The sequence below is a fragment of the Ochotona curzoniae genome, unplaced genomic scaffold (assembly GCF_017591425.1).
Source record: "Ochotona curzoniae isolate NIBS_2020 unplaced genomic scaffold, NIBS_Ocur_1.0 patch71, whole genome shotgun sequence".
NCBI lineage: Eukaryota > Metazoa > Chordata > Mammalia > Lagomorpha > Ochotonidae > Ochotona > Ochotona curzoniae.
Window position 1 is genome coordinate 230950 of NW_024467052.1, and position 20435 is coordinate 251384.

Sequence of the window (20435 nt, forward strand, 5' to 3'; positions counted from 1 at the left end):
AGTGTTAAAGAGTTACGCCAGAGATGGGTGCAGGACCGGGTGCCCAGCTAGTAAGGGGGTGCGAACATCCCTGTGCGCTTTGTCATCACGGCCACCTCGGAAATACCTGATTTTGATTTCTTTTAAAAATTTATTTAGTTGAAAGGCAAAGTTATGGAGGCAAATAGAGGCAGCGTAATGTCCCATCCTCTGGTTCATTCTCCCTGTGACTGTGTGGTGGGGACTGGGCCAGGCCAAAGCCAGAAGCTGGACTCCACTCCATCTTGTGGGTCATGGGACTGAAGCACTTGGGCCATTCTCCACTGCTTTGCCAGGCCCTTAGCAGAGACAAAAAGTGATGTCAACTTTCTGTGTTGTGTTTTCCTGATACGCTGAACTTTGACAAAGCAAGTAGCTGTATTGTAAAAACCTGTTTGAAAATAGTCAAGTAGGCAGTAAGAGCAGTAAATGGGGGTTTTCAGTGGTAGATTCCTTTCCCTGAGCTGATATTTCTAGGGTGTGAGTTAGCTGTAACTTCACAGAGAAACAGTAATTTCTGCATCAAATACTTTATTTCTTTTCGTTCCTTTTTTAATTCATGGAGTGTGTGAACCCTGTTATACTAAAGCGTTTGCTAGAGTAAGCGATGTTGGTATATTCAGCCTCCAATTAGGAAACCTCAAACTTTCTGTACCTTCATATATAGATACTATCTTTGTAAAATACACAGCCGTCTCCTGAGTTTGAGGAGCATTCTGTCGCTCTCACGGAAGGGGATCTTAATCCAGGTGATGCTTGAGCAATTTGTACTTTGCATGATTTGAGTTTGAGTGCATGTTAAATAAACTGCACTGTGTGATGTGACTTAGAGCTCTTCAATTGGAGACAAAAATAATTCCTAGCAGGACCCTGGTAAAATGTTTTGGAGAATTAACATACTTTACTAACATTTATTATAAAAATAACTTAGTATAGTTTAAGAGGTTCTTGATTGCTGAAGAATTAGGAAAGAAGTCAATGTTTTACATAAATTATGAAATTCCTGTTTACCTTCTAAGAAGGAAAGTAAACAATAACTTTCTAATAAAACAGATTTCTTAGTCTTTTAAGAAAGCTTGTATTTGTGGTAGGTTGCTCCTAAAACTCTAACGTCAAACAAATTAAAGCCAATTATACCAAGTCAAGGAGTGGTGCACCTGTGGGACACTGGCAGCCGTGACCTTGGGAAGATGGATGGTCAGAATAAGATTTTGACTTACTTACCTGGTGCCCCTCACTAACTCCTCTGACCAGTGTCCGGTGGTGTGCGTCTGTACATGTGTAGTTTCCTAATGATTTTTTCTTTAAGATTTATTTATTTGGAAGAGTTACAGAGTAGGCAGGGAGAAAGAGAAAGATTTCCAAGCTGCTGGTTCATTCCCCAAGTGGCAGCAATGGCTAGAACTGAGCTAAGTTGAAACCAGGAGGCGGAAACTTCATCCAGATCTTCCGACCAGCGTAGCAGGGACCCAGGCACTTGGACTGTCTTCCACTGTTTTCCGGGCCGTAAGCAGGGAGCTGGACCGGAAGTGAAGCCGCGGGAACAGGGACCAGTGCGCATAGGGGATGGTGGTGCTGCCGGGCAGAGAATGAACCTTCTGAGCCACTGTGTTGGCCCGTTTGTAATAAAAAATATTATTTTACTGATCACTTAGCAAGGTTAAGTTATTCATACTTCTGATTATATAACTTCCTTTAAAATCATGTTTTTATGCTTTACTCAATCTTTAAAAGAATACTTAAATGTTGATAATCTGAAATATTTCTATACTTAATAAATTATATACAAATTACAGTTCTGTAATCTGGATACTGTAGAGACAAGTTATGCTGTGATATAGTAGATAATTGCTTTCAAGAGCTATTGCATTGTGGCACACTGATTTATAACCATATTTCCACCCTACACACAGTTTTCATACTTTTGAACATGCAGTTCGCTCAAGTGCATATGCTAAGCAAATACTTGATTGGTGTTTCATCGCTTTTCTTGGGATTTTGATCAGCTTGCAAAATTTTTTTTGCACTAATGAATATGTGCATTGTGTTTTGAGTAGAGTTCATTGTGAGACTGGAAGTGGAGACTTTTGAGTTCAAAAGAGACAATGAATCTATAAACCAAAGCCAAGGAATGATCTGTTTTCCTGGAAGCCTGGAAAACATTGTACAGATGGTGAAGTGCAGTCAGATTGTTGAAAAGTTTTGAGGTGACAATATGGAGAAACAATCAGAGGCAGATAATTAGAAATGTATTTTCAGGCCCAGTGCAATAGCCTGGTGGCTAAATGCTTGCCTTTGCAACTGCCGGGATCCAATAGGGTGCTGGTTTGTGTCCTGGCTGCTCTACTTCCATTCCAGTTCCCTGCTTGTGGCCTGGGAAAACAGTGGAAGATGGCCCAAAGCCTTGGGACCCTGCACCCACATGGGAGACCCAGAAGAAGTTCCTGGCTCCCGATCAGGTCAGCTCTGGCCGTTTGGGCCACTGGGGGAGTGAACCAGGAGATGGAAGATCTGTCAGTCTCCTGTAAATCTGACTTTCCAAGAAAAGGTTACTATTAAAAAAGAAAAAAGCGTATTTTCAACTTCATGGGACCGTTTGGATCACTGTTTCAATAACGATACGATAACCTGGATGGAGTTTTTCTGTCCGCTTCAGCCTGCGCTGAGTGAGCCGCTGTAGCTGGTTAGAACTCTCTGGCTCTCAAGTTAACAGTGCTTTTCAAAGTAGGAAAGACATAAATAATTGAAATAAGTCCAAGTGTTTAGACCTGGCATCTCCTTCCTATCCATTCTACTATCCATTATTCTCCCCATTAGAGCAAAATATCCTGGAAAAGTTGTCTGAACAAATATTCCATCATTTCTATTCTCATTAACTTCTTGTATATTCTCTGTTTCAATATTGCATATCTTGTCACGGTAATTAAGAAACAGTTTTCAGGGCCGGGTGTGGCAGCCTAGTAGCCAAAGTCTTCAGCTTGCTCGTGCCCAGGATCCCTTATAGGTGATGGTTCTAATCCCAGCAGCCACACTTCCCTTCCAGCTCCCTGCTTGTGGCCTGGGAGAGCAGTTGAGGACGGCCCAAAGCCTTGGGACCCTGCGCCCCTGTGGGAGACCCAGAAGCTCCTGGCTCCTGGTTTTGAATTGGCTCAACTGCGGACACTGCAGTCACTTGGGAAGTGAACCAGTGTCGGAAGATTTTCCTCTCTGTCTCTCTTCCTTTCTGTAAATCTGCCTTTCCAATAAAAATAAATCTTTCAAAGAAAAACAATTTTCAGTAATGATTTCGGAAAATAGGTCACTGTGCTTAAAATTGGCCACCAGAAGCCCCCTCAGATTCTGATGTATTTTGAGAGAAATCACCAAGATGGTTGAGTAGGGGAAATGACCTCTCATCCCTCCACAAGAAACACGTTTAGACACCTCTCCACAAGGCAAGGTGGCCCTAGCATAGTAGGTGCTCAGCAGGTGTTTGAGTGTTTCTATGAACCCTGAGCAGGTTCTCATTCCGTGTAGCAGTGCTTGCCCTAATTACAGCTGATTAGGTTAGTGGTCTGTTACATGTACTACAAATAATTTGTTCAAAGATTTTTTTCAAAACTCCACAAAAAATAGAATTTGGAAGTTTAGTTTGGTGTGACACATACTCTAATCCCTTCATGGTTTATCATATTACATGTTGTCCCTGGACTTCTTGAAGATTCTTTCAATGCGTAGATTTCACGTATTTCTTGCATAAAGTGAACTTCATTTTTGTTTTCAGTTTCTTCACATTTTTTGAAATGCCTTCATGTAACAAGTCCTGGCAGTCTAATCTACCCATTTTCTATTGAAATACTTTCTTAAAGATTATTTACTTTGAAGAATTACAACAAGAGTCACACCCACCTACCCCCATACGCTGATTCACTCTCCAGGTGGCTGAACTCAGGAGCTTCATCTGCGTCTCCCACCTACACACAGGGACCCAAACACTTGGGCCATCTTGCCCTGCTTTTCCCGGGCCATTGGCAGGAAGCTGCCCATATGGTATGCCCACTACACCACAGGCTGGCTCCCAGTGTGAGCTTTCACTTTGTCATCACCATGTTTGCTTGTCTGTTGGTGGCCCTTGGCATGAGTGTTATTTGATTCCTGAAATTTTTTTTTCTGGTGTCTATTCCTGCTTTTGTCTCTGTTGTTTTTCCCCTCCGTTGTTACTTAGCTGCTGTTTTCTGTGACTAAAAAGACCAGTCTTCCTTGCGTTGCTAGTCAGCAGGAGAGCTGCTTTTCTTCCTTGGATACACACACCACTTGTAGGATGTCTAGCGTGGAGTCTTTGAACCATATGTCCTTGCTGCCTGTTTGTTCAAGCTTAGATGTAGGCTGATCCTTCAGGGAAAGAGCAGTGTGGAACTGAGGGGAGTGTCAGCCTTTAAAGGGAAGATGGGCATCAACAGCCATGAATTCTTTTTTATTCATTTTTTATTTTCGACAATATTTACATAGTTAATTAGGGTAAAAAGGTTCAAGGGCTATAGGAAAGTGGGTGAGACTATTATTTCCATATTGTTTCCTTCATGTATCTGAGGTAAAGGGGTATATTAAGGGAGAAGCCCCACCCAGTTTCCAACCCACCCCAAGTCTTGGATGTGGGCCATGCTCTGAGATACTTGCTCAAGTGATTCTGATAGTTCACAAGTTATGAATTGCTGCCAATCTCGCCACTCCAAGCACTATAAGGTCTGGTGTCCTGGAGGACCAGGGTAGATGTGTGATGGACTAGGCTAGGTCTCAACCCCTACTGAGCCATATGTGAGCTGTATGTGGGTATGGACAAGCCGTGGCTGGGCTGAAACATCCAACAGCAAGAACCAGATTGGGTTGAAGGCCAGTCAGGAAAAGCCACTGTTCCTGCTAGGACAGGAGGTGAACTGAGTAGGGCTGGCTCATGGACCCCCTGGTATGCGCAAAATCTGGCACTGGGAGAGGTTCTGATGGAGGAGCCTGGGCAACTCCTCTGGCAGGACACAGACCCTGCAGGTAAGTGCAAGAAGCATGAATGGAAACAGCCCAGAATAGGCCATGGAAAGTTTCCCACTGGCATACATTTGGCATGGGTCGGGGGCAGACCAGGCTGAACCAGTTCACGTCATCCACTGGTAAATCCGAGCACCAGAACAGAGTGTGGGTCAGGCCAGGTTCGGTCATGACAAAAAACCAGTGCACAATAAGGAATGCCAGGGTGAGGTTGCCTGTACCAGATGTGACTGCAGTGCCCATCCAGCATACGTGAGAACCAGGAAGGGAGGGGGCAGAGCCGGCAGGGGAAATATGGGGGGGGGGGGGTCCCCTTGCTGGACAGCTACTCCCACTGGAGAGCATGAGCTGGGATGGGGGCAGACCAGACTAAGCAGGGCTACAATACCTGTGTGCCTCATGTGGACTAGATCAGGGAAAAGCCAGGCTGGGCTGATTATTCCTACTGGTGCAAACAAAATTAGAGTGGGTAAGGGTTGTTTGGGCTTAGCCACAGCATCAGCTGGCAGAAGCTGGCACTGGGGGCTAATTCTGTCAAGTAAAACCACAGAACCACCTGGAGAGTGCATAATCCTGGAGTGAGAGAGACCTGGGAGGGAAATAGTGGGCTCCTCCCTCTTGGGTTACCACTCCCACGGGAGGGCACGAAAACTAGGACAGGGGCTGGGGTGGCTAGACAGAGAGGCACTCAACAACATCCGTGAGGGCTGGATAGTTGAGCTGGTTAGATGGAACTAAGCTTCAATACCCACTGACATGTATGAGAGCTGAATGGGATGTGGGACAGACTGGACTAGTCTGCTACACATACTGGCACACCAGGCTATGGGGCGTGGGACAGGTGGGGGTTATTGTGGGTCGCTCCAACTAGGCTGCTGCTCCCACTGGATTATGTGAGGGCCGAGTATGTGCTGGGCAGAACCAGGCTGGACTGCAACACCCCTTGGTTCCAGTGGAAGATGGGATGGAAACAGAACCAACCCAGCAATTGCAACCACCAGCTGATGGGGCGATGGACTGTGCTGGGCCCTGTACTTGCTAGTACATACAAGAATCTGGACTGGGAACACCTCAGACAAAGTTTCTTTGGGGATCTCCCCAGTCGAACTGCCGGACTCAGAACCCTAACCAAGAAAAGACAGAGGACAGAATAAGTCAATCAGGCATGTATTCTTGAATCAGCATTTGAAATGTAGTGGGTGGGCCTGGCGCAGTGGCGCAAGTGGTTAAGGTCCCGCCCAGGATCCCATATGGGCACTGGTTCTATCCCTGGCAGCCCCGCTTCCCTTCCAGCTCCCTGCCTGTGGCCCGGGAAAGCAGTCGAGGATGGCCCAAAGCTTTGGGACCCTGCACCCGCGTGGGAGACCCGGAAGAGGCTCCTGGCTTCAGATTGGCATAGCATCGGCCGTTGCACTCACTTGGGGAGTGAATCATCGAACGGAAGATCTTCCTGTCTGTCTCTCCTCTCTGTATATCTGCCTTTCCAACAAAAATAAAATAAATCTTTCAAAAAAAAAAAAGAAATGTAGTGGGTGAAAAGTTGAGATTTTATTGCATGATCACCTGAGTAAGTCCAGATAACATTGCTTTCAGCAGGGACCCTTAGAGTTGTGATGCTTTTATGAAAATCCGAAGAGGTATTTGGGCCTTTGTGGATCCTGAGGTTATGACAAGGATGCACTGCTCTGGTGGTAGTAGAAAAGCAGTGACCAATGCAGGTGTACTCAGGTGAGTGTGGCCACAGCTCACAACATTTTTGTATGCCAATTTGAATTTTATATAGAAATTATTAGAATCCTACTGTTTTTCTTCCCATTATTTCTAACCATTAAAAACCAAAAACAAAGCAATAGCCATACACACACACACACACACACACCCCACCAAAACCCAGTTCCTGCCTAGTGGGTCATGAAGGAAACAGACAGCATTGGTCCTTGAGCCATTCTTTGTCTGCTAACTCCTTTCTTACAGTAACAAACATCCATGTATAATTTTGAGTCAAAGTTCAGTTTTGGCCAGTAGTCCTTTACACTGCTGTGGTAGAAATTACAGATGTGTTTGTGGGAAATTGGCTGTTATTTAAAGCTTATCTGTCACTTGCACTCCCAAGAGCTGTGATAGGTTAATCTTTGTCCTTGGTGTCTTAGCACCTGCTGCTGGACCAGGTTCATTGTGTCGTTTATGGAATCTTTAGAGCAGTGGTTCTGCGCTGCTGCAACTGTGAAGGCTTTCAGGCTTGTAACAGGTGCTGTTCACCTGCAGCTGTGGAGTACAGAGCGTCCACAGTTGGTGACAGCTTCTCAAGCAGGGGCATCCCTAAGCTCTTTGTGCCGTAGTAGCATCCCAGACCCATCCCTGACACCTCAGAAATGCTAGAAACTTAATGGCGCTGGTGCAACCCTTAATCAAATAAGTGGAAAGATAACCTGGCTTTCTCTTTAGAAATCTCTTTAAGTTTACACGTTAATTTTCATTGTCTTTGAAGGGCAGAGAGAAATGGAAGACTGATGGAGACATCTTCCATCTGCAGGTGCAGTGCCCAAATGACCACGTCATTAGTGCTGAACCAGTCTGGAGCACAGATCCTGGAGCTTGATAGTGGTCTCCCACATGGATGCCACAAAGTCAAGTTCTCGAGCTATCACTGCCTTCCAGGGCATCAGCAGGAAGCTGGATCCAAAGCAGTTAGCTGGGTTCAGAGCAGACACTGTGAGCTGGATGCCTCCCGAACAGCTGCTCAGTTGCCTGCATCAGCTTTCTCTTCCTAAGGCTCTCCTCACCGGATGTGTCTGAAGGGCTGAACTGCAGGTGCTTACAGCAGCAGTTAAGGACCTTAGGTTGGCCTCACCCTCCTGGTCTCATTTAGTAGTATTCTCAAGTGAGATTCTTGGGGTTCGATTCCTGCCACACAAGCTACTGCACCCAAGTACTTAGGAGTGTGACTGGGGAATAGAGGAGGGGAGTCCAAATGATAGAAGTCAGTGCTGTGGACTGAGGACTGCAGATTCCTCCCCCTCCCCTGAACAAGAATATATGCTTGACGAGGACAGAAGTGTAGCAGAAGGGACAGGCTGGATATGACGGAAGGAGGAGAGATGTGTGGAAGGTCGTGAGGAAGTTCAGTGCTGTGAAAAAACTGTGTGTGGATTTTGTAATTGTGATACATCAGAATGACACCTTTTATATAGTTTTTAAAGTTTTATTTGTTTTTATTGGAAAGGCAAGTTTACAGGAAGGAGAAAGAGATCTTTTTCACTGGTTTACTCCCCAAATGGATGCAACAGCTGGAGTTGAACCTGTCCAAAGCCAGGAGCTTCTTCTGGATCTCCCAAGTGGGTCCAAGAACTTGAACTGTTCTCCAGCGCTTTCCCAGCCTTAAACAGGGAGCTGGGCCGGAAGTGGAGCAACCAGGACATGATCCCCTATGCCTGGATCCCCATGCTACAGTGAGAGGCTTAGCCCGCTACGCCGTGGCGCCGGCCTCTGAAATTGGGCTTTCGTGTTGCTTGTGTATTGTTACGGCCTGCCTTATTTAGGAGTAAGCAGATCTTGAGCAATTCACATTATTTTCTTTATTTGATTTAATCTACTTGCATTTTTTTCCTTTATTTTTGACTATCTTTACATAGTTAGGGCACAAAGCTTCAAGGGCTACAGGAAAGTGGGTAAGACTATTATTTCCACATTTTCCCCCTGTATTGGGGTAAAGGGGGAGATAAGGGGAGTAGCTCCACCCAGTCTCCCACACATTTTTTTTTTAAAAAGATCTCTTTCTTTCCTTTTTTTTTTTTTAAGATTTATTCATTTTTATTACAAAGCCAGATAGACAGAGAGGAAGATCTTCCGTCTGATGACTCACTTCCCAAGTAAGCACAATAGCTGGTGCTGCGCCGATGCAAAGCCAGGAACCAGGAACCTCTTTTGGGTCTCCCACGTGGGTTCAGAGTCGCATGGCTTTGGACCGTCCTCGACTGCTTTCTCAGGCCACAAGCAGGGAGCTGGATGGGAAGTGGAGCTGCCGGGATTAAAACTTGGCACCCATATGGGATCCCAGTGTGTTCAAGGCAAGGACTTTAGCCGCTAGGCCACGACGCTGGGCCCAAAGGTTTATTTCGGTGCCCAGAACTTAGTGGCCAAATTCCTTACCTTGCATGCGCCAGGATCCCATATGGGCGCTGGTTTGTATCCCTGCTGCTCCACTTCCATCCAGCTCCTTGCCTGTGGCCAGTGAAAGCAGTAGAGATGGCCAAAGCCTTGGGACCCTGCATCTGTGTGGGAGACCTGGAAGAAGTTTCTGGCTCCTGGCTTTGGATTGGCTCGCTCTGGCCATTGCAACCACTCAGGGAGTGAATCAGCGATTGGAGGCTCTTTCTCTCTTTCATTCTCTCTGTAAATCTGACTTTCCAATTTAAAAAAAAACCACAAAAACTTTCTTTTTAAGGAATAAATCTAACCGGGCAACTTTCTTAAAAACAAACAAACAAACAAACAAAAAACCCCAGAAACTTCTTCCAGGTCTACCATGACTTAGGGTCGTCCTTTACTGCTTTCCCAGCCACAAGCATGGAGGGAGCTGGGTGGGAAATTGAACAGGCAGACACGAACTGGTGCCCATTAGAGATCCTGGCACATTCAAGGCGAGGATTTAGTCACTAGGTTATCAAGCCAGGCCCATCTACTTGTACCAAAGTATGTCGAAGAAGGGGAGGTCGGAATGTGTGATTTTAAAAAAAATTATTTTTATTGGAAAGTCAGATATACAGAGAGGAGGAGAGACAGAGAGGAAAATCTTCCGTCCGATGATTCACTCCCCAAATGAGTGCAGTGGCCGGTGCTGCGCTGATCAGAACCCGGGGGCTGTTCTGGTCTCCCATGCCGGTGCAGGGTCCCAAGACTCTGGGCTGTCCTCAACTGCTTTCCCAGGCTACAAGCAGGGAGCTGGATGGGAAGTGGAGCTGCCAGGAATAGAATTGACGCCCATATGGGATCCAGTGCATTCAAAGCAAGGATTTTAGCCACTAGGCCACTGCACTGGGCCCGGAATATCGGAAGTTATTGTTAGAGAGAGGGAGAGACACACAAAGGGAGATTCCATCCACCAATTTACTCTTCAGTTGACCACAGTGGTCATGGCTGGGCCAGGCTGAAACTAAGAACAGGGAGCCAGATTAGACTGGAGCAGCCAGGACACAATCCAGCACCCGTAGGGAATGTTGGCAACAAGTGGGATGGCTTTACTGGCTGTGCTGTAGTGCCGCTCCAGCAGTGTCTTTTAGTTACTCTTGGAATATATTTTGGAAAGCACTTGTGCTTGGCATGTAGGGGCTTTTGTTTGGTTTTAGAGCTTTCTTCAGGTTATGGAAGGCTCCTCCTCTTCAACTAGGATAGTCTTTTTTGTTCATTTCGGTTTCCTATGTGTGGCCTTCCCCCTTACAGACCTTAAAACACAGATTCGCAGATGACAAGCCTTTCCACCTGCTTTACCCAGAACATTGTTCCTTTTTCAAGGCTGGGCCCAGCTCCTACCGGCTGCAGCTTCTGTTGATCCTGCTGAGTGTGGCTGCCAGCATCCCTCTGTCTGCTGGTACCGCGGCGCTCTGTTATCTGTCTGTCCCAGTTTGTACTGAAGGATTATGTGCTTTCTCGGCTTTTAGTGTTTCTTTTGTCCCTGACACGAATAGACACATAATGTTTAGTTAGCTATAATCAACAATCATTAAATGCTAATTCTGCTTTTATATTCTGCCAAGGTGGTTTTGGTAATTTCTAATGATTCTTCTTGTTTATTGGATTTCAGATGTAAAAAAGGATTGGTCTGACCATGCTCTCTGGTGGGAAAAGAAGAGAACTTGGCTGCTTAAGACACATTGGACCCTGGATAAGTATGGAATTCAGGCAGACGCCAAGCTTCAGTTCACCCCCCAGCACAAGCTGCTGCGCCTGCAGCTGCCCAACATGAAGTGTGTGAAGGTGAAGGTGAATTTCTCTGATCGGGTCTTCAAAGCTGTTTCTGACATCTGTAAGACTTTTAGTAAGTATTCAATAATTTCTTGATTAAAGTATGAATTATTCATGCAGATATAACTGGTGCCTAGCATTTAGCTTTTTCCAAGGCTTGGAGATTAGAGTAAGCTATGTAAGTACATGTGTCATTATGAATTTTGTACTTTATTACACTTTTTCTCTTAAATTTTTATAAAAAGATTATTTGGTTAAGATAGAACAGTAATCTAGTGGTGATTGTTTTTAGTTATATAGTTTGTTTATTTTGCTTGTGTTATGTAATCCTTCATTCTGATGACTTCATTTTGTGGGGGTGGAGCAGCGAGCATTGTGAGGAATTTCAGAGGGTCATGGCATTTGCAGGACTTCCTCCATGCAAGTTGCTGTTTGATTATAGTGATTTGGGCAGATTGTGTCACTTCCCTTCATTGAAGCCCTGACAGAGCTCCGAAGGAAATGACTGGGGGTGTTGTCTCCCTACTCAGCCTCCAGTCTGAGCACTCTGACAGTAATTCTGCTTATGCTTTCTGAAATGAGATGCGGATTGCTTTTGGCTGACCCAGTTATGGCATGTGACAGGAAGTAGTCAGCCATCAGAGAAAACCTGAACCGTTGTCATTACAAACAGTACTGGGCTTTCATATTCCTCATTTAAAAAAAAAAATCTTTCTTGAAGATACTCTTAATGACTTTCCTAAGCAGATGAAATTAGTTTCTTATGCTATGGTTTTATTTTGGGATTTTTTAAAAATTTGGTTTATTTTTATTGGAAAGTCAGATATGCAAAGAGAAGGAAAGACAGAGACAAAGATCTTGCATCTGCTTGTTCACTCCCCAAATGGCTGCAACAGCTGGAGCGGAGCTGATCCAAAGTCAGAAGCCAGGAGTTTCTTGCGGGTCTCCCATACAGGTGTAGGGTCCCTAGGCTTTGGACCGTCCTCTGCTGATTTCTTTCACTGGCCATGAGTAGAGAGCTGGATGGAAAGTGGAGCAGCAGGGACATGAACTGGTGCCTATGGGATCCTGGTGCATGCAAGGCGAGGATTCAGCCACTAGGCTACCACCTCTATTATACCGCCCCATAGTATGTTTTTTATATTACACATTCATGACTGTGTTGTGTTGTGAGAGCATCAGTCAGTGTACGTTGTAAATTCTCCCTCCATAGGTCGGCACTGTTGACAATTTGATGTTTTTCTATGCATTAAGTCAAACCATTAATGTATTCATATATATCTATATATACACACATGCATATATATATGAGGTTTTTAAATAAATAGGATCATTTCATTCATATGTTTCTTTACACAATGAGACCTTAGAAATTTTTCCATGTGCTTTACACACATACACACTTTTCTTTAAAAAATTTTTTTTTGTGCATTTAATAAGAGGGGAAGAGCTGTTCAGTTTGCTGGTTCTCTCCCCTAACTGGCTACAAAGGCCAGGACTGGACCAAACTGAAGTTATGAACCCCAAACTCCATTCGTGTCTCCCGCGTGGGTCGGAGGGTCTAAATATTTGGACCAACTTCTGTTCCTCCCCAGGCACATTAGCAGGCTGCTGGATTGGAAGTGGCTCAGCTGGAACTGGAGCCAGTATGAGATGCTGTTGATATAAAGGGCAGCTTAATCCCCTGCCCCACAGTGCTACACACATGTATTCTTGGAAACTTTTCTGTTTTTAGTTTGAAAGGCAGAATTTGAGGTGGTAGAGCAGGATAAGGAGAGATCTTCCGACTTTGATTGACTCCCCAGGGGCTGGGCTGGGCCAAAGCCTGGCGCCAGCAGTTTCTCCTGGGTCTTTCATTGCGTGGCAGAGGCCTGAGGATTTGCGCCATCCTCCACTGCTTTCTTAAATGTGCTGAAATGGAGCTAGATCTGAAGTGTAGTAGTCCAGACTTAAATCAGCACCCATGTGGGATTCCATTGGCCTAACTTGATGTGTCATGATGCTTTCTCCTCTTGTGAACTTCTAACAACAGTGTTTTAGAGTATAGATGTGCATTAATTAATACTGATTTTCCCTGTTAGTGGAAGCCTTCTTTAAAAAGTGATTTATGTATGTATTTGAAAGAGAGACAGTGGAAAGAGGACAGTGGACAGAGGACAGAAGGAGGGGAGAGGAGAGAGAGCCTCCAGCCCTGGGTTCATTCCCAGTGGCTGCAGTGTGCCAGGCTGAAGCCTGGAGGCTGGAACTCCATCCGACCTCCCACCTGGGTGGCAGGGCCCCAAGGACTTAGACCTTCGGTCATCTCTCATTGCTTTCCTAGATGCATTAACAGGGAGCTGGATTGGAAGTTGGGTAACTGGAACACGATCCACAGACTGGTGATTATGCGGGATACTGGTATTGCACACTTAGCCGCTGCACCAGCCCTGTCTGTGTATTTGGAGTAGCTGTTCCGACAAGCGTCCTCACCCCTCACAATGTTGAAAGTGTCCAAGTTTTTTTAGTTAGGATAGCTATGAGCCTTGGGTCTTCTTGCTGCCATTAGCACCTAGGCTCCTGGTTGGAGCCCACTGGCAAATGATCTTCCTGGGCTGTGCTTCAGGTACTCATGGGGGAAGGCAGGGGATGTTGCCTCCTAATTCAGGAGCCCTCCTGCTGCTCAGGCCTGTAGCCATAGAGCTGCAGGGGTCTGGATTCTTTTCCTCTTGTGTGTGGTTGTAGCTGTGCTTCACTCTGATCAGTCCACTATGACTTCTCTCTGCCTTTCAGAGTCATTCGTGTCATTCTTGTATCTTGTTATCAATGCTTGTCTTGCATTTAAGTATCATTTCCTATCATTTCAGAAGATTTGGGGCATTAGAAGATACTTGTAGATTCAGGCTACCGTTTTGATCTGCTGCTCTTGATGAGGTCTTTAACAAAAAATCAAAATAGAGAAGTATAGAACTACAAAATCATACGCTACTTAATTGCTGTTGTCTAGAATAGCTGTGGGTATATTTCTGCCAAGCTTTTTTTAAAGCCTTGTTTGTTTTAGAGAGTTACAGAGAGAGAGCAAGACAGGATCTTGCATCTACCAGCAGAGTTCTCAGATGGCTGCACCAGGCCAGTGGGGGAAGCTGTGTCTAGGACTCCTGCACCGCTGACAGCAGCCATTCTCCACTGCTTTTCCTAGGCCATTAGCAAGGAGCTGGGTTGGAAGTGGAGCAGTGAAGCGGGAAGGAGCCCATTTGGGACACCAATATTGCAGGCGGCCTTCATATCTGCTATACCACCATTTTGCTAAACTTTTTGAAGCTGGAGTGGCTTCGTGAGTCTTACCTGCGCAGCTTTCCTTCACAGAACATCTCCCGCCATAGGTTTAATATGTATGCCTCCAGTAGTTTAAAAAACATAGACACATTTGACTCTGAAATATCCATAAATAATATGTTATTGCCATTGCTTTGTGGTTGTTAAACAGTTCAGGGCATTGTGCACAAGAATTTCTCTTCAGTATTTACCTGGAAGTTGAAAGAATTACTATGCTTTAAGTATACACATAATTCATTTCAGGTTACTGTCGAATTGTTCCCCAAGTGGTTTTATCAGTTTACATTCCACCTGGCGGTATATTGAGACTCACCACTTCAAACCCTCCCTAACACTTTGAATAGCTTGCCTCCCTGAATGCGAAAATAAAAAGTATCTTATTCACAAAGTTAAATATGCTTTTATTTTTATTGGACATGTAAGCTTTTTTGAATTTTGTGTGTCAGTTGTCTCTTTTTTTTCCCTAAGATTTATTGCTTTTTATTGGAAAGACAAATCCACAGAGAGAAGGAAAGACAGAAAGATCCTGTGTCTGATGGTCCACTCCCCAAGTGCTGCAACCGCCAGAGCTGAGCTGATCCAAAGCCAAGGCTCAGGTCTGCCAAGCTTTTTTAAAGCCTCCGGCTCAGGTCTCCTATATCGGTGCAATGCCCCAAGGCTTTGGGCCATCCCCCACAGCTTTCCCAGGCCACAAGTAGGGAGGTGGATGGGAAGTGGAGCAGCCGGGACACAAACCAGCACCCACGCGGGATTCTGGTGCATGCAAGGCAAGGATTTAGCCACTAGGCCATCGTGCTGGGCCCACTTGTATCATTTTTACTTAATGAACTTTAGTTTTTAAAATGGGCTTAGATTCCTGCCAAAGTTAAGCAGAATCAGAGTTCCTACATATGCACACACATCTGTTGTAACAAATGAGCAGGCTTCCTCACAATCAGAATCGTAATAGTGCATGTGTTACAATGGAGGGATTTGCTGTGAAGCATTGTTATCACTGAGCAGCATGTGTTTGCATTAGCGCTCACTTTTGGTGGATCTTCAAAACATTTGTAGAAAGATGAAAGTAAAAGTTAAGAGTATTTTGATGCAAAAAGGTTGTTCTCAACTTTCTTGGTTCGAGATCTCTTTGTGGTTTATCCTTTCTACGTTTAGTTTCTTATGGTATGTATTTTTCATGAACATTTTGAAAAGACTGTCAATGAGATTAGAACACGTAGAGGGAATACATGTATTCCCTGTAGTATCATTGTCCAAGATGATTTATCCTGGGCCTGGCACGATGGCTGAGTAGCTAGAGTCTTGCCTTGCACAAGCCAGGATCCCATACGGACGCTGGTTCATGTCCCAGCCTCTCCATAAGCTATCTGGTTATGGCCTGGGAAAGCAGTAGAGGACAGCCGAAGGCCTTGGAACTCTGCACCTGCCTGGGAGATTCAGAAGCTCCTGGTTCCTGGCTTCGGATCAGCTCCGTTCCGGCTCAGTTCACTCACTTGGGGAGTGACTCAAATGATGGTAGATCTTTTTCTGTCTTCTCTGTGTAAATCTGCCTTTCCAATAAAAATCAATAAATTTTTTTTTAAAGATTTTTTTTTTTTAATTGGAAAGGCAGATATACAGAGAGGAGAGCCAGAGAGGAAGATCTTCCGTCCCATGACCCACTCCCCAAGTGAGCGCAATGGCCGATGCTATGCCAGTCCGAAGCCAGGAGCCTCTTCCGGGTCTCCCACATGGGTGCAGGGTCCCAAAGCTTTGGGCCGTCCTCGACTGCTTTCCCGGGCCACAGGCAGGGAGCTGGAAGGGAAACAGGGCTGCCGGGATTAGAACCAGCGCCCATATGGGATCCCGGGCGTGCAAGGTGAGGACCCTAACCACTTGCGCCACTGCGCCGGGCCCAAAATTTTTAAAAAAAGGAATAATTTGTTCTAAAAAAATCTTTACTTAACCTAATTATCCCTCCTTTTTCATAATCGTTGGCAACAACGAGTCATTTTTTCTATTTCCAAAGTTGTGCCCTTTCCAGAATTTCAGAGTTGCAGTTATACAATATATTGCCCTTTCAGATGTATTACCTTGACATGGTAATATGCATTTAAATTTCATCAAAGTCTTCACAGCTTGAGAACACACCTCTTAGTGCTGCATAATCTTTTGTCTGGCTATGCCACAGTTTATTCTAAAGATTATTTATTTTAAAGGCAGAGCAACAGTAAGAGAGAAAGACAGAAGTATCTTCTATCTGTTGGTTTGCTTCCCAAGTGGCTGCAGTAGCCAGATTTGGACAAGACTGCCGTTGGGATATAGGGTTTCCATTCTGTTGCCCCACAGGAGTGGCATGACCATTCCCAGGGAGGGAGTATTCCCAGCATGTTCCCAGGCAGCTAGACTTGATCTGGAGATATGCGATGGGCTGTTGGTGTGGCAGATGGGAGCTGATCTGTTACACTACCATGCTTCCCACACCTGGATATGTACGCAGGTGCCAAGGACATCTTGGTTGCTTCTGAGTCTTTGATAATTAGGTAGTTATTTGTGTGGTAACAGTTTCTCCCAGTGTGGTTATAGTTTTTAACATTTGCTCATGATAAGTCTTGATGTTTGTTCTGGTTTGGTTTTTTTGGATAAGCAGAAGTAAAAGTTGGTTTGTATTTTAGTTTTTTTGGGGGGTGGGGGGAGGAAGTCAAATATATAGAGAGGGGGAAAGACAGAGAGGAAGATCTTCCATCCAATGATTCACTCCCCAAGTGGCCACAATGACCAGAGCTGAGCCGATCCAAAGCCAGGAGCCCAGAGCCTCTTCTGGGTCTCCCACACAGGTGCAGGGTCCCAAGGCTTTGGGCCATCCTCCACTGCTTTCCCAGGCCACAGGCAGGGAGCTGGATGGAAAGTGGAGCAGCTCATCGATTTGTACTTTTTGAAAGTTACTTGTTTCATACCCAGCAATAGAAGCCTGCTAAATCATGACTGTATAATTAATAGTCTGAAATGTATAAGAACTGGGGGGCTTGGGCTCTCGCTCTCCTTACTCACGCTTCTTTTTTGTCCTCCCTGTGGATCCTGGCAGCCTCAGCTGTGGCTGCCCCTCCCCCGCCCAGCCATGCTGGGCTGGGGGAGGTGGCTGGGATACCTAGGTTAACCTGAATAAACCACCTTTATGCCTTAAAAAAAAAAAAAAAAGAAAGTGGAGCAGCTAGGATTAGAACCGGCGCCCATATGGAATCCTAGCACTTGCGAGGTGAGGACTTTAGCCGCTAGGGCCCCTGTATTCTTTTAGTATTGTTTAAGAAAGTTTTTTCTACCATGAGTTATAGCCATTGCTTGTATTTTCTTTTACAGTCTGTTTCAGTTCATTTTCCACTTCTATTACAAATATTTGAAACTGGGTCTTTAAAGAAAAGGAGTATTTGGTTCATAGTTATGGAGTGCAAGGCCGTTCCTTGGCTCTGGTGAGAACCATATGTCAGGAGGCAGCCCAGTAGCAGGAGCAATGTGAGAAGAACAGAGAGCCAGAGAAGCATAGGGCATGGTCTGGGCTTGTTCCTGCACAGCCAGTTCAGAGGACCATCCCAGGTCCCTGGGTTTCCTTCCCAAGGCAGTGTCCCAGTGCCTAGGCACCAGGCTGGCAACATTTAACCTTGGGAGGGTTCAACTATATTACACACTCTTCTATATATACTGAGGTTAAATGTTTGAAAGATTTTCAAGTTGTTATTCTCATATTACATATCCTAGGTTCCTATTGTACCCTGTAGTGAGGTTTTGACTCTTTATTTAAAAGGCAGAGCGACAGAGAGGACAAAGAAAAAGAGAGGTGAAGCTTCCGTTTGTTATAGTTCACTCTCCACAGGCCACAAGCCATGGCTCCCAGCCAGGAGTCAAGAACTCCATGGTGGTCTTCTTCATGGATAGCATCTGCTGTAGTTTCCCGGATACATCATCAAGAAGATCAAGAAGTAGCTGCAACTTGAGCCTCCACTCTGATGTGGGGTGTTAGTTTCATAGGGTGACTTAGTGCCCAGCACTGTAAGGCAAGCAGTCCCTGTTGGGTATTGTTAATATTTTTGGCAGCTTAGCACCTGAAATTCTGACCATATATTTTAAAATTTCATACCTCACAAATTGTGCTGTGAGAAAAAGCCCATGGAGCTCTACAAAAAAACAAGTCCAAACAGAGGTTGCACCATGTTGGGATGGAGGCCAGGCCTGTAGCGCATGAATATCAGAAAATTCTCTTAGATGTTTGAAACAGCCAACAGCCCACCTAGTGGCATAAATGGCAGCCACATCCATCTTGGAAGGACCAAGCAGCTGTAGCTCCTGTGAGAGCACTTTCTATGCAAGTGTATTGACTTGTGGTTAATAGATTATTTTTTAAGTGGTTTTTCAAAATCTGTTTTTATTTGAAAGGCAGAGTTACAGAGAGAAGGAAAGACAGAGAGAGAGAGATCTTCTGTTCACTGGTTCACTGCCCATATGGCTGTAATTGGGCCAGTCTGAGGCCAGGAGCTTCTTTCATGCCTCCCATGTGGGTGCAGGGGCCCAGTGATTTGAGCCATCCTCTCCTGCTTTCCCAGGTCACAGGCGGAGAGCGGGATGGGAAGTGGAGCAGCCAGGATGTGAAGCAGTTACCGTATGGGGGACGCCCATGCCACACTGAGAATCTTAGCTTACTACGTCACGGGCACTGGTTCCTGTAGTTTAATTCTTAGAAAATGCTCTGTGTGATGACTAAATGAGGTTATAGTTGCATTTTTCCTTTCCTTTCGAAGGAAATGCTTGGCAAAGCATGCTGAGTTCTTTTATGTAATGTGTTTTCTGGCACTCAGACTTAAAAGGGAACCTTATGGAAAGGAAATGGAAATTTTGCCTCCCAAAGTTTGACAGCTAAAATGGAGCTAAGTTCAAGAATGTATTCTCTGTTTAAGGCTTGTTACATTCTGAATTACTAATAGGACGTGTAATTTGGGCCTTTGTGCTAATAGAACTAAGCGTACACTAATTCACATTTTTTCTCTTTTGATCTGTCTTTTTTGAAGAATGTGTTATTGGCAGGGATAGACGTACACACAGTGCTAGGTCAATGAAATTGAATGAACTGAAGCGCAGTTGGGAAAATTTTTTAAATTATAAAAGTAGTTTAAAAATTAATGATATACAAAAGGACTCTCTTGCAAAATGCTTCTTTTGGTGGTAAAAATAAAGAGCAATTTTTCCATAAAGAGGAAGGGAAGAATGATGTCAGCCGCAGCTGTGTGCTCAGGAGCTGTCGCTTCTGCTTTCTTCAAATGCCACAAGTTGGTTAGAGCTTCTGTTATTTATTCTCAACTGTTTTGGTTCAAGATCTCTCTTGTGCTTTATCAGTTCTCTGTTTTGGCCACAAGTAACAGAAACCTAGAATTCACACTGCCTTGAACAAATAAGGTCCTGTTCTCTGCCACAAGAATCTACGTGAGAAACTCCATGTGGTGGCTAGGACTGGGTCCATGACTCAGCGGTGTGTCTGTAGGCTGTTTACTTCCCAGTGTGTGCTCGCTCATTCTCTCACACACTGTCATGCTGTTTCTAGATGCTGTCAGAGCTCCAGGCTTTTAGCACCTTTGGCAGATGGAGGATCTGAGCTGTGTTCTAACTTCTGTCAGCAAAGACTTCTGGGGTGGATGTTGTGGCACTGCAGGTCAAGGTGCTGCTTGCAAGACCAACGTTCCATATCAGAGTGCCAGATGGAACCCTAGCTGCTCCACTTCCTATCCAGTTCACTGCTGATTTGTTGGGAAAGTAGTGGAGGTTAGCTTGAGTATTCCCATGTGGGAGACATGAATGTAATTCCATGCTCTTGGCTTCAGCGTGGCCCAGACCTGGCTCTGGCAGACAATTGGGGAATGAACTAGAAGATGGAATGCCCTGGTCCATCTGTCTGTCTCATCCCGTCTCCACCCCAGTGTGTGTGTGTCTCCCTGTCATTTTGCCTTTGTAAAACAAATAAATCTTTTAAAAACTGCCCAGAAGTTCCCTTCATGTTGTATTGATCCATCTTCCAGCAAGGGAGGGAGACTAAGGAAACATGAATATTTAAAATGTTCAGTTTCCTTATATTGGAGACAGAGCCCAACAGCTCATCTGCCACATGC

The 20435-nt window shown here is 45.1% G+C and overlaps 1 protein-coding gene across 3 annotated transcripts in view; it reads left to right on the forward strand.

Moving 5' to 3' along the window:
- The window catches only part of LOC121168166 (fermitin family homolog 2), an 88020-nt gene that overhangs the window by 25813 nt on the left and 41772 nt on the right, over nucleotides 1-20435 (forward strand). For all 3 annotated transcript variants that reach the window (XM_040998002.1, XM_040998000.1, XM_040998001.1), the window contains exon 3: nucleotides 10838-11071. In XM_040998002.1, the coding sequence (XP_040853936.1) occupies nucleotides 10838-11071 (234 nt within the window). The remainder of the gene's footprint in view (nucleotides 1-10837; nucleotides 11072-20435) is intronic.